The following is a 19,246-nucleotide window of genomic DNA, read 5'->3' as shown; positions in this document are numbered from 1 at the left end:
GTCTCACAAGGTCACGCTCAGTCAGGAGTTAAGGGATTACAGAGGAGCAGAGGTCATATAGGACAGGTTCAATTGCAGGCAAGGCTCAGTAGAGTTTGAATCACTGCGCCCTTTGCTCTTGGGGTATCCCTATGCATTCTTTGGGGATATACCCACTAATTAGGCAAGCTTGCTCACTCCCCCACTGTAGTTCTTTGTTGTAGATGCCTCCTGTGCCTGGGCCATTCACTCCTTGCTGGAAGTTCTTTTGGCATATTCTTCTTGAAAAAACCCATATCTGGTCCTTGGGAAATGAACAAAGGCACTTTAATCCCTCAGGGGTGGGGAACCCTCTCCCCCTGCAATCCTGCTCACTCTTTCTTTGGCCAATCCAGCCACCCTCAGCCTCTCCCCTGAGGACATATGCAAGATGATTCAGGTACCAGGACCTATGTTCCCCCAATTGTAGGGGACACAGGGCAAACACACTTGAAGATCCCTCTCACTAGGCTTATAGTTATGGGGCAGACACTCCTTTTCCCTCTGTTCTGTTAGCAGAATCGCAGAGAATTATCCTGACCACTCTTCACAAGCTAATTTGCACTTCTGGTCTCTACAACCTTTTCAGCAGAAGCATCACATCCTCCTATGGAAAACAGAAAACCAGGTGGCCAATGGTCTAATGCTGTCAGAACGACCTCCCAATCCCTTCAGAGTTCAGACGCCCTTTTGGAACTTTCTCTCCCTTCTCAAGGACTGTCCCATCCCTGAGATGTGTCTGGTTATTACAGAGTTTCCATAATGTGAGGAGTTGAGTCACATGGGGTCCTCTGAGATGTCAGTGACCTGATGTGTCTGCGCATTGAGAATGGACATCTGCTGATGTGCGGATGGTCATGTCTAATGTTTGGGTTGTCAGAGGTAGCTGTCCATGGTCCTGCCATAGTGTCTGGGCTCAATATCACAGATTCCTCATTCTTGTCTGGCCCCCAAGGCCCTCAGGCCACTTGCTTCCCTCATCACTGCTTCTTACCTCTTTGTGAGATGGTGGATGCTTGGGAAACCTTATTTTCCTCAGGATTTGTTCTTCTAGCACCATATTGAGCTTAGAGCCCCTGCAAGAAGCTGGCTTTCTTCCTAACCTATAAACTCAGAAGTTAAGCCTCTGCCTCTGTTCCCATATGCCCCCTCAACCATCTGCGATTCCGATCATCCGCCCGTTTCTTTAACCCACCCTGCCTTATCTTCCTGTACCTGCTTCCTCAAAGACATTCATCCATTACTCCACGGTAGACATTTCCAAGCAGTCAGAGAACCCTGCAAATGATTCCATACTCGGCCTAGAAGTCATTCTCCATCCCGCCTGCCTGGCAGTCTGAATGATAAGTCATGGCAGACCCAGGAGATGAGACCATCTTGCCATCAAGATGGGAGTTCATGGAGATGGGACCAAAGTGTAGGACATTCAGCAGCCCAGGCTCTGTGCTCAGCCGCCACGAGATGCTGGTCGAATCCCTGAATTGTTCCTACATCTCAACAGCCTCATTTATAAAATGGACATTGTTATAGAACCCATGTCTCACAAGTCTGTTATGAAGATTAAGAGAGACAGTATCTCAAGTGTGTGGTCTGCCGAATCAATGTCTTCTTCCTCTCTGTGGCTTCCTAGATGCATGTGGGGCCGGGCTTCCACGTGTCACTTCCTGTCTGTAATACAGAGCACTTAATAACAATCAGAGCAGGGGGTTTTCATGGAGTACAAGATTAGCTAAGGGGAACAGGAAGCCAGGGACTGGGGAAGAATTTAAAATGCCATATTTTTTCATTTTCCTAAATTGGGTTTAAGGATGATGCAGTGTCTCTAGCACATCCTGGGAACACGCATTAGGCTTTGAAACATGACCCAGGCAGATGGCTTCTTTAGAACCATGTAGGCCCGAGTGGAGACCAAATAGGGAAGTATGGCATTGAATATCAGGGATTTGGAAGGGCCAGAGTCAAGATCACCCTGCTCCAGTCGGCCCTCTCACACTTGCACTTGCTACTTCGCAAAGGCCCACGAGCACATGCCTGCATAGGGACGGGAAGCTCACTCCTTCCCATCAGATCCCCTTCTGTCCCTGGACAGTTCTGCCTATGAGGAAATTCTTCTTTATTTAAGGAACAAGTCCTTTTTGTGTGCCTTTCTTCGGTTGCCCTTGATTTTAATCCTTGCAACCACTTAGGAAAATTCTCAGTCTGGATGACCCTTTAAGATCAGATAAACAAGATTCTTCAATAAAGCCATCTCTTCATCTCCAATTAAATATCAGGATTCTTTCTCTGTGTTTTGTGTTTGATCTTTTTTGGTTCCTTTATAGGAACTCAGTGCTCAGGGTGACCTCCATCGTTTCTAAATTGAGACCCCCACGAACTGAGTTTTATCTCCATTGATTGGTTCTATCCATTATTGAACACAAAGCAGCTATCACCTCCTTTAATCTGAGTTCTTTACTCCTATTGATGTGGCTTAAATTCTTTTAACATTTTTGACACCTTTGCTCCCCGACGTGTGCTTCACCTCCTCTTGTTCTAGCCTAAGAATATGTCTGTGATTCCCACAAGCTTGTGTCTGAATGGATTCCAAGTGACGAAGTCCAGTACCACAGAAGGGACTGTGGGGTCAGATGAACGTGGGTCTAGCATTTCAGTTTTGTCTCGTGACTTGGAACAAGTCACTTAACCCATGCTGGCTTTGATTCCTTATCTGAAAATGGAATAATACTAGTAAAGACCTCATATGACGGTCATAAGGATTAAGGGGAAAAGCAGTGGATTCCGTTCATTGTAAGGCCTCAGTAAATTATTGTCCGAATTAAAGTGAATGTAAATGTTAATGGCTTTCTGAGACTCGGGAGGTACCCCCTTTCCCCATCCCCATCAGCTTTCTGCCTGGTAAGAGAGGAGGCTGTTGTTTGTGGTCTGTTTATGGAGTCACCCTGGGCTGCAATGATTTACTTGCCAATTTGCACACAAGCCAAGCGACAGGATTCCAGGGGGTTTCCAGCCCATTGAGCTGGGTCTTGGGAGTCCGCTCCCTTCCCTTCCTCTGCCTGTGTCTCATTTCCATCTACGGAGGAAGGAGAAGTTTGTCCTCCGAATACTCTCTGAGCTCTGGGCTCTACCCATGGAAGATGCCCTATCCATGCTTCCCAAGTGCTCTGTTTCAGAGAGACTTAGAGAGCCGGAGTGATTGGCTTCCAGAACTTGAGGTTAGCACTGGAAGAGTTTTATTTAGAGAAGAATCAGCCCCTTTTTTATAACCAATGGCTCTGTTGGGCCTTGCCTTCCAGCCAATTCATCTCTTAGGAATCAGACACACCCCAGTGACAGAATGCTAGAGCAAAGGTACAGGAATCCTTCTTGAAACTCGTCAGACTATTCAGCCATTATGCTTTGGGACTCATTTATTCCTTTGGTCAGCCACTTCTTCTTTTCCATAAGCAAACATTTGGCCAACGTCTACAGTTTGCCAGATACAATGCGAGGTATTGAGACAGAAGGATGAATTAGTTGAATTTCCTGGCCATAAGAGGTAGGACTCTGGCAGAAAACCCAGACTCACGAGGCAGTGCTATGCTGGACGTTGGTGGAGGGAGACGAGCAGCATGGGTGGGAGGGAGGCCCAGGGCTTCAGGGTTGACGTGAGCCCTGAAAAGGGGTCTGAGTGTCTTTCCGTCACTGGCCTGACAGGGGAGGGGGTGCTTGGTATCAGTGGCAGCAAAGCATGAGCCCCGGGGCTGCTGAGAAGTAACCGTGTGATGCCTCCTGAGTTCTCTTCCTTCTCGGAGCCTCAGGGATTTCAAACCAGACAGGGTGATTGTAGGGGATGGATCAGATGATTCCTGCGTGGTGGCTGGCCCGGGGTGGGGCCATCACGCAGACCTGCCTGGGTGACAGCAGGGATAGCTTGCCATCACTCACCTGGGCTCACTCGCTTGCCTTCCAGGCTGAGGGACGTGGCAGGGGCACCCCTGATTAGCAGCCGCACGCTCGGCCTGCACTTCCACCCCCGGAGAGGCCTGCACCACCAGGTCCCCGTCATGTTCGACTATTTCCACCTGTCGGTGATCTCGGTGACCATCCACGCGGCCCTGGTGGCTCTGCAGCAGCCCCTGATCAGGTATGAAATTACGAACATGAACGCGGAGGCGTGGGGCGCCGCCCTGGATTTCTCGTTATACTCCTTCCACGGCGCAGCTGAGGGGGGCCGGGCTGGCCGGGATTGATGGGCGCAGACCAGAGGGGCTTCTCCCAGGAGGAGGGTCTAGGCTCTGGGCCTCCCTCGGGGGCAGGGGAGAGGTGGGCGGTGGGTGGCGCGGAGAGGGCATCAGGAGTCCAGGGCACGTGGGCAGGGAGCCAAGGGGCTGAATCTGCCAACAACGGATTACACCTGGCAAGACTAGATTCGGATCGGACCTGGGCCCTGCACCTGGCTTTGCCTTTTCTAACCGTGCCTTATCTGAGAAGTCACCACGTGTCCCTGAGATGCACAGTCTTCCTCTCTAAACCAGGAGCACTCGTGTCCCGTGCACAGATCTTAGTGGCTCTCAAACAAGGGTAGTGGCTAGGCGCGGGACAGGGACTCTGTTTTCTGCGCCCCTCCCCAGGTTGCCATGTGTTCAAATGCAAGGCCACCCATATGGCCCTGTGTTCACTCTGTCAGTGAAGCCCTGTGATGCACCGAGGCTTAATGCATCCTCAAGAGGGGGCTACAGAGCTGGCAACAGTGAGCATGTTCCTCGTGTGCCTGGCATGGCCTGCTTTGTGCACCAGGTCACTTCCTAACCTTGCCTGTGCATGTGGGCATGAGGTGGTCATGCGTGCAAAGGGACAGTCAGGGATAGAATCTTGTGATGTGGAGTCTCAGGAAGGAGCTAACGTTCCAGTGCCCCTTTTGAGGAGAACTTCTCACTACTGGTGGTTAATATGCATGAGACTCCAGTCCCCACTGATGGTTGGGTAAGAGCTTGGCTCCGATCACCTGCTGGGGTCAGTGACTAGGAAAGGAGCCGGGATCCTGGCCGGCTGACGGGGCCCGCAGATGCTGCTCCTGGAGGCCTTTACCCAGTCCCCGTGCCCCTCAGCCGAGCCCCACCCCAGGCTCTGCTTGCTGTGGGGGCTAATTCAGACACTGATCTGAATGGTGGACAGGATGGATATATGTCTAATCAACCATAATCCCCAAACTGAGAAGTGTCATCCATAGATAAAAACTAAGTGGGCTGGGGTGCCTGGGTGGCTCAGTCGGTTAAGCGTCCGACTTCAGCTCAGGTCATGATCTCACGGTCCAGTCCGTGAGTTCAAGCCCCGCATCGGGCTCTGTGCTGACCGCTCAGAGCCTGGAGCCTGTTTCGGATTCTGTGTCTCCCTCTCTCTCTGACCCTCCCCCATTCATGCTCTGTCTCTCTCTGTCTCAAAAATAAATAAATGTTAAAAAAAAAATTAAAAATAAAAAAGACTAAGTGGGCTAAGGAGCATGGTGAGAAGGTTTCTGAAAGAAAGGGTGCATTGCATACGCTGGGCCTTGAGCAGTGTAGGGTTTTGACGTAGGGAGAGCCCTTGGGGAGTTAGCTCAGAGCCCATGAAAGGAGCCAAGGGCACTGAGGGTGGAGGGGGCTGGCATCATAGGCTGTGCGTGTGCCGTGCCTGGCCTCCAGCGCTCCGCTGGCAATGTGGACATTCTCCTGCCCATCTAGGGTCGAGCTCCTCCAAACTGGGCCCTGAAGAAAAAGGAGACACCCCTGTAAGGAAGACCATGGGAATATTCATTGTTCTTTCTCAATCGCTATATCAAGGGCCTGCTGTGCCCCAGGACCAGTGTTAGGGTATGCACAGTATATCCCACGGGGGCAGCTAAGGAGATGTTGCGATAGACTTCCTTGTCTGCATTTATGGTGTTATTATACGCCAAGTGCTGCTCAGAGTTTGGCAGAAAATATTAACAGCAATCATAGGTATAATCAAAGGAAAGCAGACCTGAATTTGGGAAATTGCAGGAAAAATAGAATCCAGAAAGGGGGGGCGGGCATGAGGATCCTGCAGAGATATTCCCTGGCTGTGTGCTCGCTCTGAGGCTTGGCAAAAAGTGGCCTTGATGCAGACTTCAGGACACAGTCTGCCGTCAGTGACACGGGGCTGATGGCGGGAGGTGGTGTCCTATGAGTGGCTGGCTGTCACCTGGTGGAAATGAGGTGATAGCCACGCCCCCCCCGTCCCCCGCCCCGGTCCCCCCAGCCCTGGGCCCAGGGTAGGAAAGAGGAGTGCCCTGCAGGTGGTTCTGGGGCCTGAGACTGAGCTGTTGTGCCTCAGCTGGAGTCAGGCCTGTCCTGTTGTCTGCAGCCACCAGGTAATTCCTGGGGGTCCTCGGAGTGACGTGTAACTGCTCTAGACATCTGTTTCAACATTGAAGTAATAAGGAAGGAGAAGGAAGGGAGGGAGGGAGGGAGGGAGGGCACTTACGAAATGGGCAGTGATATTAATCCAGCAGAGATGAACAGAGTGCAGTGAGATGAAGTTCATCGTCTATGCTGCACATGGTGACCATGTGCTTGCTTAGTGGTGGGTGGCCTAAGCTTGACCCATTTCTGGAGAGGCCAAGCCAGGAAGCTCTGGGATGAACAGATCAGATCTGGGACCTTAAGAGGCTTAGAGTTTGGCAGGGCAGAAACATACGTAAGTAACTCTAGTTCAGCAAGGGAACCATCCTGGGAGTGGGAATGTGATGGAGGGTGGGGTTGAACTGTTGGCTTTGGGGTCAGAGGGATCTATTCTGAGCCCCCTGCTGAGTGAGCGCGTTAGCTCCAGCACATGACTTAAGCTCCCCGAGTTTCTGTTGCAGTTTGTGCGGGAAGGTTATTAGAAGGGGTAAATGAGATAGCACACGTAAACCCTTGGCCATGCGTTCCGTTGATTAACATTTATGCAGCGCCCGCCATGTGCACATCTCGGGGTCCGATCTCGGCCTCATGTCTAGCACAGAAAGAAATAAATTTGGAAGGATAAAGGTCTCATTTAGCAGTGTAACGAATGACACATTGAGGAATTGAAAATCCATTGATTGTTTAAGAAGGGGGCATTGAAGGACATGAGCAGAAGAATCACCCAGTAAGACCTGTGTTTTGTAAAGATCCCTCCTGCGGCCAGAGTCGGCTGGGCTGGAAGCGATATCAGGGTGGAGACGAGAGCCAGGGTCCAGCTAGGAGCTAAGTGTCCATGTTGCCCAAGATGGCTGTGAAAAGCCATCTTCCTGCCGCTGGGAGCCCTGATACTCTCTAACGAGGATTTGGGACCTGGAAACTCCTCGTAGAAAACTTAACCTTCTGATGGAAACAGCTCCTTGCAAATCGAATGGAGCGCACATAGATATTCAGCGTCAGAGCCTGGCTTCTCCAGGGATGGCAGTTAAAATAGAACTGTCTTTTGTTCTCTGGGTTTTATAGGAAGGATTTCCGTTAGTTACCTCACAGTGGCTGGGAACAAAGGCAACCCTTTAAAATGATGGGAAACACCTGTCAAATGGGGCAAGTTCTGGTTTTTCCAGAAAAGTGAGTTTCCCAGCATTCCTCAAGTCCAATCAGGAAGGAGCAGGTGAGAAATTAAAATTTAACCTCAAAAGACCTTCCGCCTTTCCTGAAACACCCTCAAGAAGAGACTCCAGTGTTTCAGCCTTAAATGGGGCAGGTGGATTCCACTGGGGGGATTCAGATCCTCTGGAAGAGTCAGTCAAGGCCACAGTTCAGGAAAATAGCTGGTGATTCCAGTCACTAACTTGCAGTCTGCCCCCGAATATGCCGTGAGCATCGCTGCTCATGCACATGTTCTCTGTTTTCCTGCAATGTTCCTTTGATCCAGTTGTAGCCAAACTGCACCCTTGCTTTAAATTGCAGTTCTGGCTTAGTTGGTTAAGCGTCCGACTTCGGCTCAGGTCATGACCTCATGGTTCATGAGTTCGAGCCCCGCGTCGGGCTCTGTGCTGACAGCTCGGAGCCTGGAACCCGTTTCGGATTCTGTGTCTCCCTCTCTCTCTGCCCCTCCCCTGCTCACACTCTGTCTCTGTTTCTCTGTCTCTCTCAAAAATAAATAAAGGTCAAAAAATTTAAAAAAAAAATCACAGTAAACAAATCAGAGTAATGACTGTATTCTGTTCGATTAGGGGTGTGTTATTAGCAGCGGTGGCTACATAAAGATAATAATGATCGTGGAAGGTTTTATTGTATTTGTGGTGTCATCGACATCAGCTGGAACCTTCATCGAATGACTGCTGTTTGCCTGACGCTGCACTTGAAGCCACGTTGGGCCAGTCTCACAGAATCCTCAGAGGCCCCGGTGAAGGTGCTGGTGTCAGCTTGCCCGGCATAAAAGCTGTCCCCTCCCCATGTCATGGAGCTTATGGGCACTGTCACCGGGCTCCCAGTCTGGACAGACCAGCCTGGATGGCGGCCCCTCACCCCTGGGCCGTGCTCTACCGGTGACCCCTCGACTATCCCTCCTCCCCCCTGGTTCGCTTTATAAACTGCTCTCCAGTGCGCCCTGTTCTGAGTTCACCTTCGTGGTATCCCCTCTACCTCCCTCTCTATGCAAAATGTCTTCACAGAGAGGGGGCTGGGCCTCCGTTGTCTTGCCACCTGCCACCTGACTCACTGCCAGGCCCGTGGCGCTCACCGGATACATGTTTGAATACGTGAATTAAAAGTATCATATTAACTTTATTTCCCGTCAGGGCGTTAAGCAGGGATGTGGGTCGCTTGGACTGGATCCTTCCAGGGAGATTCCTTGAGCAGCTGTGATGCTCACGCTCTTCTACAGGACAAATGGAGGCTCAGGGAGGGGAGGGGTTGAAGGAGCTCACCCCAGACTGTGCCCCGAAGGGAGCAGACACAGGACTCAGACAGTAGCGGGTGGAGCCCCCGTCCTTCTGTCCCTCTGGTCCTGGGGCCTTGGAGCTGTGCCTCAGTGTCTGTCGGCAGGTGGACAGTTGGCCTTTCCGGGCACGTTCGTGTTCACAGAGCAGGCTGTGTGCCCTCTTCGCTTCCCAGGATCGCGTGCCGGGTGCACCCCTTGTCGGGCCGGCATCCTGAGGGGCAAACTGCTCCTTCTCGCCGTGTCCCACTGACAGCCCGGAGGGGCAGAGCCAACAGCACCATCGCTTTCTTCACACTGTTTCTCCCTCTTCAATCCCCCGCCTTTCAGTTTTACCCGTCCGGGAAGAGGGTCCTGGCTTGGTAAAGGCGGCCCAGACGCGGGACCGGAGCAGTCCAGCCTCTCTCTGGAGAACCTGGTCTTCGGAGCTGGGTACTGCAAGCCGACTTCCTCGGAGGTAAGGTCCACAAGGGACGTGGCCCCGGGGCCAGATGCAGCTTCGCAGGGGTGCGTGTGGGCCCCTTCCTCTCACCCGTCCGTCCGTTCCTTCCTTTCTGTGAAACATATTCCTCATGCCGGACCCTGGGGTGGACACTGTAGGTCCTCTTCTGGGCGGTCCCTTGCGAGGGCACACGGTGAGCGGCTTCCCCTGGACCACATGGTAACCTGGACGGCCCGTCGGCCGTGAGCCCCTGTCAACGCCCGCCTCCGTCTCCCACTTGCTCACTTCTCTGAGCCTCAGTTTCCCCCCTTGAAGAGTGGACTCACAAAGATTCAGTATCTTCTGGGGTTGTGTGTGGAGCCATCGGTGCGATGAGTGTGAAGGTCCTGGTCCAGTGCTGGTATTCAGTAGGCGCTCAATAAATATGCACATCCTGACCATTCCCTTCTTCCTTCTTCCCAGTCAACTCCCGTCATTACCTCTCTGTGACGCACAGGGCTTTGGCCACACTCAGGGTCGCTGTGCCCGGATTTCTCCTGAGCCAACACGTCATTAGGTTTGTTAGGAACTTGCTCAGAAATAACCAGCCTGCATTAGAGACGGATAGAGGGAGGGACAGATGATAGTATTTCTAACTAGCGGTGACATATTTATGTAGACACAATATATATAAAGAGATCTGTTGAAAAGAATTGGCTCACGTGATGATGGAGGCTGAGGCATCCCCATGACCCATCCCTGCAAGCCGAGGACCCGGGAGAGAGCCGGTGGGGGGCTCCGGTCTGAGCTCAAGTGGGCAGGCAGGAGAACGCGGGTGTCCCAGCTGGAAGGCAGGCAGGGAAAGGACATTCTCTCACTGTCCCCTTTTGTTCTGCATTTTCTTAGCCGGTCAGCTGATGCCGCCCACCTCGGGAGGGCGATCGGCGTGAACTCGGTCCGCTGACTCAAGTCAGTCTCCTCCAGAAACCCTCACAGAGACAGCCGGGCTAAAGTTGTACATGGTGTCTGGGCACCCGGTAGCCCGTCGGGTTGACCCAGTGAGCTGTCACACAGTCCACAGTAGAAGCGTGGAAGTCTGCCTACCCAGACACGAAAGAGGCACCCCCTTGTCCCGTGCAGCCCTGCCCCCTCCTCACATATCCGGCTCTGCTGGCTCTCCTGTGACATCACCTCTCCCTGCCTGTGGCCCAGCCAGGAGGCTTGGCCGCAAAGGTGGCCGAGCCATGCGTGTCTCCATCTGGTCCCAGCCGCGGTGTCTCGTGTTCTCACGATACAAGGAGCTGAGGAGAGAGCTTCTGAGACCCTCCTGAGGGGCAGGGTTCTGTGCCCAGGAACGAGCAGCCTTTAAAGCCAGATAGAACTTCCTCGGAGGTGGGCTCCAAAGACTTGTAGATGCCACCGAGCCTCGTACCAGTTTCCTCAGCATTGACACTGGACCCAGCAGATAATAGTGAGGGGGTGGGAGTTTGGGACTTCCTGCTCCCTCTGCGTATCCCCAAGGCCAGGCACTGACCCTCCATCGTTAGTGGGTGCTGTGTGCGTCCCGTGGATCAGCCCCAGCCCCCTGCTGCAGGCCCAGCCCCGCTCCAGACTCCTGATGGGTAGACCGAGGCCTTCGTTGTGACCACGTCACAGGGCCAGGGCCGCTTCCCCCTCAGCCGACTTCTCACTCGCCCGCATGTGCCTCCCCAGAGGATCTACCTGAAAATCTCCAGCTCAGACCATTTCCCAGGTAATGTGGTGTAGGACGTTAGGGAATGTCAGAGATCAGTTCAAAACATTTTTGACACAGGTTCCAAGACAAGGGCCTTTTCTAGGTCCACGGGAACACGGGATGATTATGCTACAGCATCTCCCAGAGGGAACTCTTATGCACATCCTCTGATGCCTCGTTCAGATGCCACCACCTCTGAGAAGCACTCTCTGATTTCCTAGGAAGAAGTTCTCTCTCCCAAAGGTTCCCTCCGTGGTTGGCTCTAGGCATCTCTGTCTCTCCTCCGCCTGATTCCGAGTGGCTGCGGATAGAGGCCAACTCACTCAGCAGCACATCCCTGGGCCCAGCACCGTGTGGGGCCGCCCCTGGAGACTGTTCAGATCCTGGGACCTGGGACGGGCTGGGGCGGGGGACACGGACTCTGCCGCATCCGAGAAGCCGAGCATGACCCAGCCAGATCTCTGCCTTTGACACGGTGTGACATGGGGGAAGGAAGATTATGGTGTCAGACACCTGCCATGCTCCCCAATGCCATGTGACTTGAGGGCGTTCATTCACCCTTGCAAACTCAGGTTCTCAACTTGAGAAAGGGATAATACCTGCTTTTAGAGAGGATTTCAGGAGTTAATATGTATAAAGACTACAAAAATAGACTCATAGCAGGAACATGATACAGTATAGTTTTTTCTTCCCCTTTCCGTTTCTTTTCTTGGCTATTTTTGGGGATGTGTGTCAAAGAAGACATCCCTGTCTTGTACAAGAGTCAGATAAAATAGCTTATTTGTGGGTACTCAGCAGTGAACTTGCTCATGGAGCTTAGCTCAATGGGTTATTTTTGGGACCTGATTCTTTCCCTGTGTATTTTCCATTCGGGTCCCATCCAATTATGCGGGCTCAGTGCTGCACACCCACCCTGTGCCTTCCCACCAGGCAAGGGCTGCTGAGCAGAGAACAAAATCCACTCCCCCTGCCTCCCCTAGGAACGGGGCATCCAAATCCCCAGGAAGCCCAGTGCATAGCTGAAAGGATTAGAGACCAGGTGTTGCCTTCAAAATAAGCCTTTCTGTGCAGAGACGTTTGCAGAAGCTAGAGCGTCCTAGCAGAATGAGTTGACCGCATGAAACATCATGGGTCCCTTTCCCAACAGCCGGGCCCCTCCCTCCCTCCCTGTGTGCATCCCGGCTCTTTCCTCTTTCCCAGCTCCAGGCGGCTGGTGCTTCAGATTAGACTTGGAGCTCCCATCCCCTCCCCATCAACAGCCGGCAAGCTCTGCCCGAGGGGAATTATTTTGCCTCTCTGATTTGCGGCTTATCTGTCAAAAAGGGACACTAATGCCTGCCTTGCAGGGTTGCTGAGAAGATTAAATGAAATAAGCATGTAAGAGCCTGGAGCGTAGAGCCCAGCACAAAATGCTCAGTAAAACCCTCCGTTGGATTATTTTTCTTTTAGTTTATCCACATAATTAAATCGAACGTTCCTCCAAGAGCCCCAGTGTGGCCTTGTGGGTAGGACATTGAACGAAGGGTCTTAGGTGTGGTTTTGTTCTTGGCTTTGGCACTAGCCTGCTGTGTGACCTTGAGTCAGATCATTGCCCTCTCTGGGTCTCAGTTTCCTCATGTGTAAAAGAGGATTGGACAAGATGATGCTGGAGGTCCCCTTTAGTCCTTTCTCTGCTATCTCCCCTGTGATATCCCTGTCACTGCCTGGTGCAGTTGGGGACGTTTGACACATACTTGACTTATTAGTCCAGATTCTCCAGAGACACGGAACCAGTAGGATGTGTGTATGTGCACACACACACACACACACACACACGCACAGATCGATGCTAAGGGAGCGTTTCGTGCTTTTCTGGAGGCTGTCAAATCTGAAATCTGCAGGTTAGTTCAGCAGTCTGGAGACACGATAGGAGTTGCAGTTTGAGCCCAAAGGCAGTCTGCTGACCAAATGACCAAATCCTTTCTTCTTGGTGGCAGGGGGTGGTCAGTCTTTCTTTTAAGACCATCAACTGATGAGGTGAGGCCCACCCACGCCATGGAGGAAAATCTGCTTTGCTCGGAGTCTAATGACTTAAATGCTCACCTCATCTAAAACATACCTTCACAGAAACACCTAGGATAATGCTTGGCTGAGGAGCTGGGTACTGTGGCCTGGCAAGATTGGCACGTAAGATCTGCGGTCACACTTAATAAAGTGCTCAGGATCAGGAATCCAATTCTCGAAACCAGGATAATCCCTTTCTCCCGCCAGGGATGCCGCGCACTCCCAGCGTCTCTGAGATCAGTGGTGTTGTTCCACTGCCCGGGGAGAGGATGGCAGCCTGGTGGACGAGCACAGGCCGTAGGGTGTCCTGGTCCTCAGAGCTCAGCCTCCGTGGGCAGAAGCATCGGTACATCGCGTGCTCATCCATCCACATGCTTAGTCTCGACTAGGTGCCGCCCCCCCCCCCCCCCCCCCCCCCCCCGTGTGCTGCAGGGGCCCAAATGGATGCACCTTGGCCTCTCCCTCGGTGGGTCGTGGGATCTGGTGCATGAGGCAAAGCAGTAATCGAAGCTTTAAAAATTCCGCAATAGCGTGTAAAGTCTGATGCCGATCATTTCACATTGAGTTTTGAACACCTGTTCCGTGAAGCCGTGGACGCCCAAGGGCTCCGTCAGTTTCACCAGCCACCGTGTGGGATTTCCTTTTGCAGGTGAAGAAGCCGGGACACAGGTTTAGTTCTGTGTCTACAGTCATAGGACTGGGCAGCCTCTTGCCAGGGCCCCGCCCGGTCAGTCTGCTGCTTCGCAGGGCTGGGCGTGGTCTTTCTGTGTCCACGGCGTGTGCCTGATACAGCGCGTGTGCTCAGGAGACCTTTGTTGAACGAGCACCTGTCGGAAACCGTGGAATCCGAGAACATCTGAATGCGAGAGGACAAAAGCCCTTGCGAGTAGATGTTAGGCATTTAACTTTCCAACAGATGCATTCCACCCGATGCTTTGAGCCTCCCTGGCCCCTGGCTCACCTGTGGAAATCACAGAAGCCGTGCTGGGGAGTGGGGGGACTCGTGCTCTGCCAGAGCAGATGAACGCGTCTGAGACGAATGTGTTGGCCACCAAAGTGAAATCCCTCCATGCTCATGTGACGTAGAACATACTTTCCAGACCCAGGAGTGTGTCGTTGAGAGAATATTCCAGACTGTGGCTCTGGGGCCACTTTCCTGCTAAGTCAGGTGGCAGGGGGTTGTAAACCGGCATCTTCCTGGAAAGGAGTGATGCTCCCAAAGCACACGTATACAAAGTGCTGAGCTTTACAAAGCCTTACACGCCGAGCCTTGTGGCATGACAGCCCCTTGCTGGAGGCAGGCATATGTCTGCAAGGGCTGGGTGGGGTGGAAACCGAGGCACAAGGCTGATCTCCAGGCGAAAGTCTCCCACCTCCTATATCTGCCCTTCTTCCTACTCTTCTGCTTCCATTTTTATTGGGTGCTTTGTACTTCACCCTTGCTTTAAATTCACCCTTGTTACTGTAAACATCCTCGTATCCCTTTCGCGAGCATCCGGAGTCCCACGGCTAAGGCACGGACGTTCATTATTGCTGTTAATGCGCCATCATATTGCCTCTCGACTGCGATGCGTCTCCGTGAGCAGAGATGCTGCCGTCAGTCTATTCACTCATCAGATATTTATCAAGCACCTACCATGGCTCAGAGACCGGGCAAGGGGTTGGGGACACCACGCTAATGGGAATGTCAGCCTCAGCCCCCACCTGGTGGGGCATCTTCCTTTCTGTAGCCCCCGGCACCCATTCGAGGTGCTGGTCACTGCAGGTGCTCAGTTAGTGTTGGATGTAGGTGAGGTAAGCTGGTGCACCGTGAGGTTCTTGGTTACATATGAGGGGTGACCACAGCCGACATAGCCCTCAGACACAGTAGGTCCAGTACCCAGGACCCAGGGCCCACAATACTTTGGGGGCCAATGGAATGTTTTAATGTCTTGTAAAATCAAAACGTATATATGCATACACACACATATGCATCTACCTGTATCTACATATGTGCATGTATATATGTAATTATGTCATTCCAATCCTGAAAATAAAATTTTAAATATATTTTCTATTTTCTAACAGATGAAAAGTCCCAGGCCCCAGCAAAGGCATAATCTGGCTCTGGGGACAAATACTATTAGCTTAGCTTTCATTTTTACTTCCTGATTACAGACACAAGAAAGCACAGCCCGGTAAACCCAGATGTTCTCCCCGAGGTGGACAGGTGCACACTTAGCACTGAGCTTTCTGTTTAGCCCCGTGCTTTGTCAAAGCTCATCACATCAGTGTGATGCCCGCCTGGGGAGTGGGCTGTACAAGCATTTGTGTGGGGATGAGCACAGACAACTTTGCAGTCCGTGGGCGCCACGCTCTAAGGTTAACTACCTGGGGACGAATCCGACGTCATCAGGAAAACACAATCGTTATCGAAAGAAAAACATGTTTCATAGTTTTAAAAATTGTGTTGAATGATGTCTGCTATTTCAGGAATTAAGATGCCAAGCACTGTTGTACTCGCCCTCTGTGCTAAAATTAAATAGTTTATAACGTTGCAAAACAAATAGTAAATTGCTGTCTGGTGCACAGCCGTGATGGGCTTTGACTCTCTGGTGGGTTGCATTCATCTGGGTATGAGTCCAGCGAAAATTCCATGGGTCATTTCCACAAAAGAATATAAATCCGTGAAAGTGGACTTTTCGTGCAAAAGTCTACAGTATTGCTTATTTATGCACAACACTTTTCATTGGCAAAAACCACCGTTTTTCCTCATCTCCTGCCTTCGGAGGTCTTCCTCCTCTCCCGAGTTTCTAGGCACGGTGGGAGTTCACGTGGCAAGGACGAGGCAGAGCAGTGTTCTCAGCATCCAGCGTGACAGACACCCAGTCAGCACATACTGACTGATTACAAGGCCAGGGGGCAGCAGGGCGCACAGGCGAGAACACTGGATTGAGACGGACCCCTGGCAGGGCTAAGGTCAGGTTCATCCGTGGATTACCCGTGAGAGCTTGGCAGGTCGTTTGACCACTCTGAGCCTCTGTTTCTTCTTCTTTTCTTAAAGGGGAGAGTGAAATGTGTTCACCCTGTAAGGTTTGCCTGGGACTCAGGAGGGGAAAGATATTTACCCCTTTGAGCATCCCTGTCTCCCCTCCTGTTCTTCCTCCTACCCAGGGACGGTGTCATGGTGTCACCAAACGTCACATTCACCTTTTAATGTAATTATGTCAGTGAGATGTGCTGAGCACTTACTCATGTTAGGCTCTGTGCTGAGCATTTTTACTGTGCTTCCTCATGGCTTCTAGAATAGATTCATATTATATAGAGGTAAGGAAACTAAAGGTCTAGTAACTTCATAGTTGCCCAACACTGGGCAGGGGCCGGGATACATGCCCAGGGCCCACTGCATCCAGCCAAATTACTTCCACTTGCCGTCTCCTAGAACCCTCCCAGTAGGTGGACAGCCGTGTCCCCCACCTTCACCACCTAGTGCCGGGCAGGTGGCAACAGCTGTCTCTGTAACCAGTGCCTCTATGATGTTTCCTCCTTTTCGTGGTTGAGGATCCTGAGTCTAAGCCATGCCTTGTGTTCTCATTAAGGCAGCGGTCATGTTGGAGCACCCGGGTGGCTCAGTCGGTTAAGTGTCTGACTCTTGATCTCAGCTCAGGGCTTGATTGCAGGGTTGTGAGTTCAAGCCCTGCATTGGGCTCCATGGTGGATGTGAAGCCTACTTAGGAAAAAAAAAAAAAGCGGTTATATTTAACACTGAGGTGGGCAGAGTGGAGCGATGGTCAACAAATCAGCCCCAGTTCTATCCTCGTGGAATTTGCAATTTAGGCAGAAAAAGGAAGGAGATTGAAAAAGTAATCTCATAGGAGATAGACGCTAAGAAAGAATTCATCTGCAGTGCTCTAGCTGGCTGGAGCACACAAGAGAGGGGCCCACCCCCCAGGGTGATTGACAGAGGGCTTCCCAGGGAGAGGGACTTTAAGCAGGGAACAGGACGCAGGACTCTGAATCTAGATCCATCCCTTGCCATGGACTAGTAGTTTCCTAAATCCTCTGTCTTCCGAAAGCAGACATTAGGAGGGGCCTTCCAAATCATTTGGCCCATCATTTTTTAGAGAGAGTCGTTTCCTCGAAACTTCATTTATTGCTTTATTTACCATGTGTTCGCAGGGTACTTATTTTGGTTGTGCTCATGTTGGAGTGGACGGACATGGCCCAGAAAGACACGTGGGCTCTAGACAGGAGCTCCCAGTGCAAGGAATCAGGCCTCATGCTGGTCTGCTAGTGAAGCACAAAACAGGGCCGGGTGCTCGAGACTGGGACACAGTCCGGAAGCACTTCCCAGAGTGAAGGAGCTCTCGTCTGAATCAAAATGAGTGATTGTCAGCTGTGGAATGTCAAGGGGAGGGGAAAGGTGAGGAAAAGTAACATCAAGGCCCGGGGCAGTGAGGGAAAGGGTGTGGCACATGTGGGGACTCCAGGGAGGCAGGGTGGCCAGACCTGGGGCTGGGAAGGTCACCAGTGGCCCGATCACTGGGGACTCTGTAAACCTGGTTAGTCATGACAGTGCCACATGCGGGGGATCAGCATGATGGGATGAGTTGTCATTCTCGCCTCTCTGTACGGGATTGATGGGAGGAAGTAGGGCTGGGGCAGAATCCGCAAGAGCCTGGAGTGGAGGCCTGGACAAAGAGTGGCGAGAAGGAGGAAGAACATTTGAGCTACGTGTACTGTGGCAAAGACCCTGGGCTGGGAAAAAGTGTGATGATGCTGTTGCAGTCCCTGGGCTGGCACCCAGTGACTGAGAGGGGGAGGGATATGAGTGAGGCTCCGGGGGGGAGGGGGAGCCGTCACCTGCAGGAACCTGCAGCCTGTGTGCTGAGGGTGGCAGGGCTGACGTCCCAGCATGACTGTGATGAGCGAGTATGGCACGGATGTGAGGCACCCAGACGGTGTTCTGCAGCCCCCCCAGCAGCCTCACCTGCAGCACCCGCTCTCTGCGCAGGGTCGCTGGGCTCCAGTCACCACCATACCATGAACGCGGCTTTCCTAGGAAGGGATTGCTCAGGGAGGGAACAGAAGGAGAATCGCAAAGGCCTTGGCAGGTGTTGGATCTGACTCTTGTCCAGTGTTGTGTGTGAATTTGAAAACCAGGTCCGAACATAAAACACTGCCCTCTGAATGTGTGTCCAGAATCTCTGAACCAGTTCCCGCTGAATGGCAAGAGCCCATAACTGACTGTACCTAGAATATCGGTAATTCATTTGGTTCTTTCTTGCCGTCTAGCTGGGTGGGTATCTACCAGTGGATGTCTTGATGTCGTGGAGAATGCCTTTCCTAGTTAATGGAGCCTTGATGGAAGGGACGCTGACGTGGGAGCCAGGATTTCGAGACTCTAGGACCATTTCCCCCCAGAGTGTGCACTGTGACCCCGGCAGACACACCCCGAGCATTTGACTTGACTCAGGAGATGCAGAGCACTGGCGTGTGGGTGGAGAGAGTGTGAAGTCATTGAGGAACCGTCCCCATGTGCCCTGAACACCTACAGTTAATTAGACGGTAAGGCTAGGCTCTGGGGCACCTGCGTGGCTCAGTCAGTTAAGCGTCCCGCTCTTGATTGCAGCTCAGGTCATGATCTCACAGTTCATGGGATCAAACCTCACATCGGGCTCTGCACTGACAGAGCACAACCTGCTTGGGATTCTCTCCTCCTCTCTCTCCATCCCTCTCCCACTCATGCTTTTTCAAAAATAAATGAACTTTAAGAAGGAAACCACAAGGCTCTAGTCAATGATGTAGGGATGTAAGTGATGTAAGCCTCTTCTCCTTACTCTCCAAGCATCTTGCTTGATGCTCTGGGCTTCCTTTCTTCTGTGGTGACCTCGGGAGTCATGTGTTTGGGACGGCAGTGGCACAGAACAAAAGAACCAGGATAGGGAGACATCGTTTGGAGGAGAGCCACACAGGAGATCCGCTGACCTGTATCAGACTTTGGAAAGACAAACTTAAAAATGTTAAGTAACTGAGATTTATGGATTGCTTGTCGCAGCAGTTAGTGTTACTTAAGAAAAAATGTTTCTTTCGATGGTCTAGCCTTAACAGAAAGCTAAAAGCATGGTCTCGACCTTAGCAATCAGGGATGTAGAAATGGAGACTCAGCTATCAGAGGATGGGCACAC

General features: G+C 52.0%; 1 protein-coding gene across 4 annotated transcripts in view; it reads left to right on the top strand.

Moving 5' to 3' along the window:
* FAM135B (family with sequence similarity 135 member B) overlaps positions 1-19,246 on the top strand; it is a 279,288-nt gene that overhangs the window by 191,915 nt on the left and 68,127 nt on the right. For all 4 annotated transcript variants that reach the window (XM_078441884.2, XM_078441886.2, XM_078441885.2 and 1 more), the window contains exons 6-7: positions 3,968-4,141; positions 9,211-9,337. In XM_078441884.2, the coding sequence (XP_078298010.2) occupies positions 3,968-4,141; positions 9,211-9,337 (301 nt within the window). The remainder of the gene's footprint in view (positions 1-3,967; positions 4,142-9,210; positions 9,338-19,246) is intronic.

Source organism: Panthera onca, chromosome F2 (genome assembly GCF_046562875.1).
Source record: "Panthera onca isolate mPanOnc1 chromosome F2, mPanOnc1 haplotype 2, whole genome shotgun sequence".
Classification (NCBI taxonomy): Eukaryota; Metazoa; Chordata; class Mammalia; order Carnivora; family Felidae; genus Panthera; species Panthera onca.
This window is presented reverse-complemented; position numbering and strand designations above follow the sequence as displayed.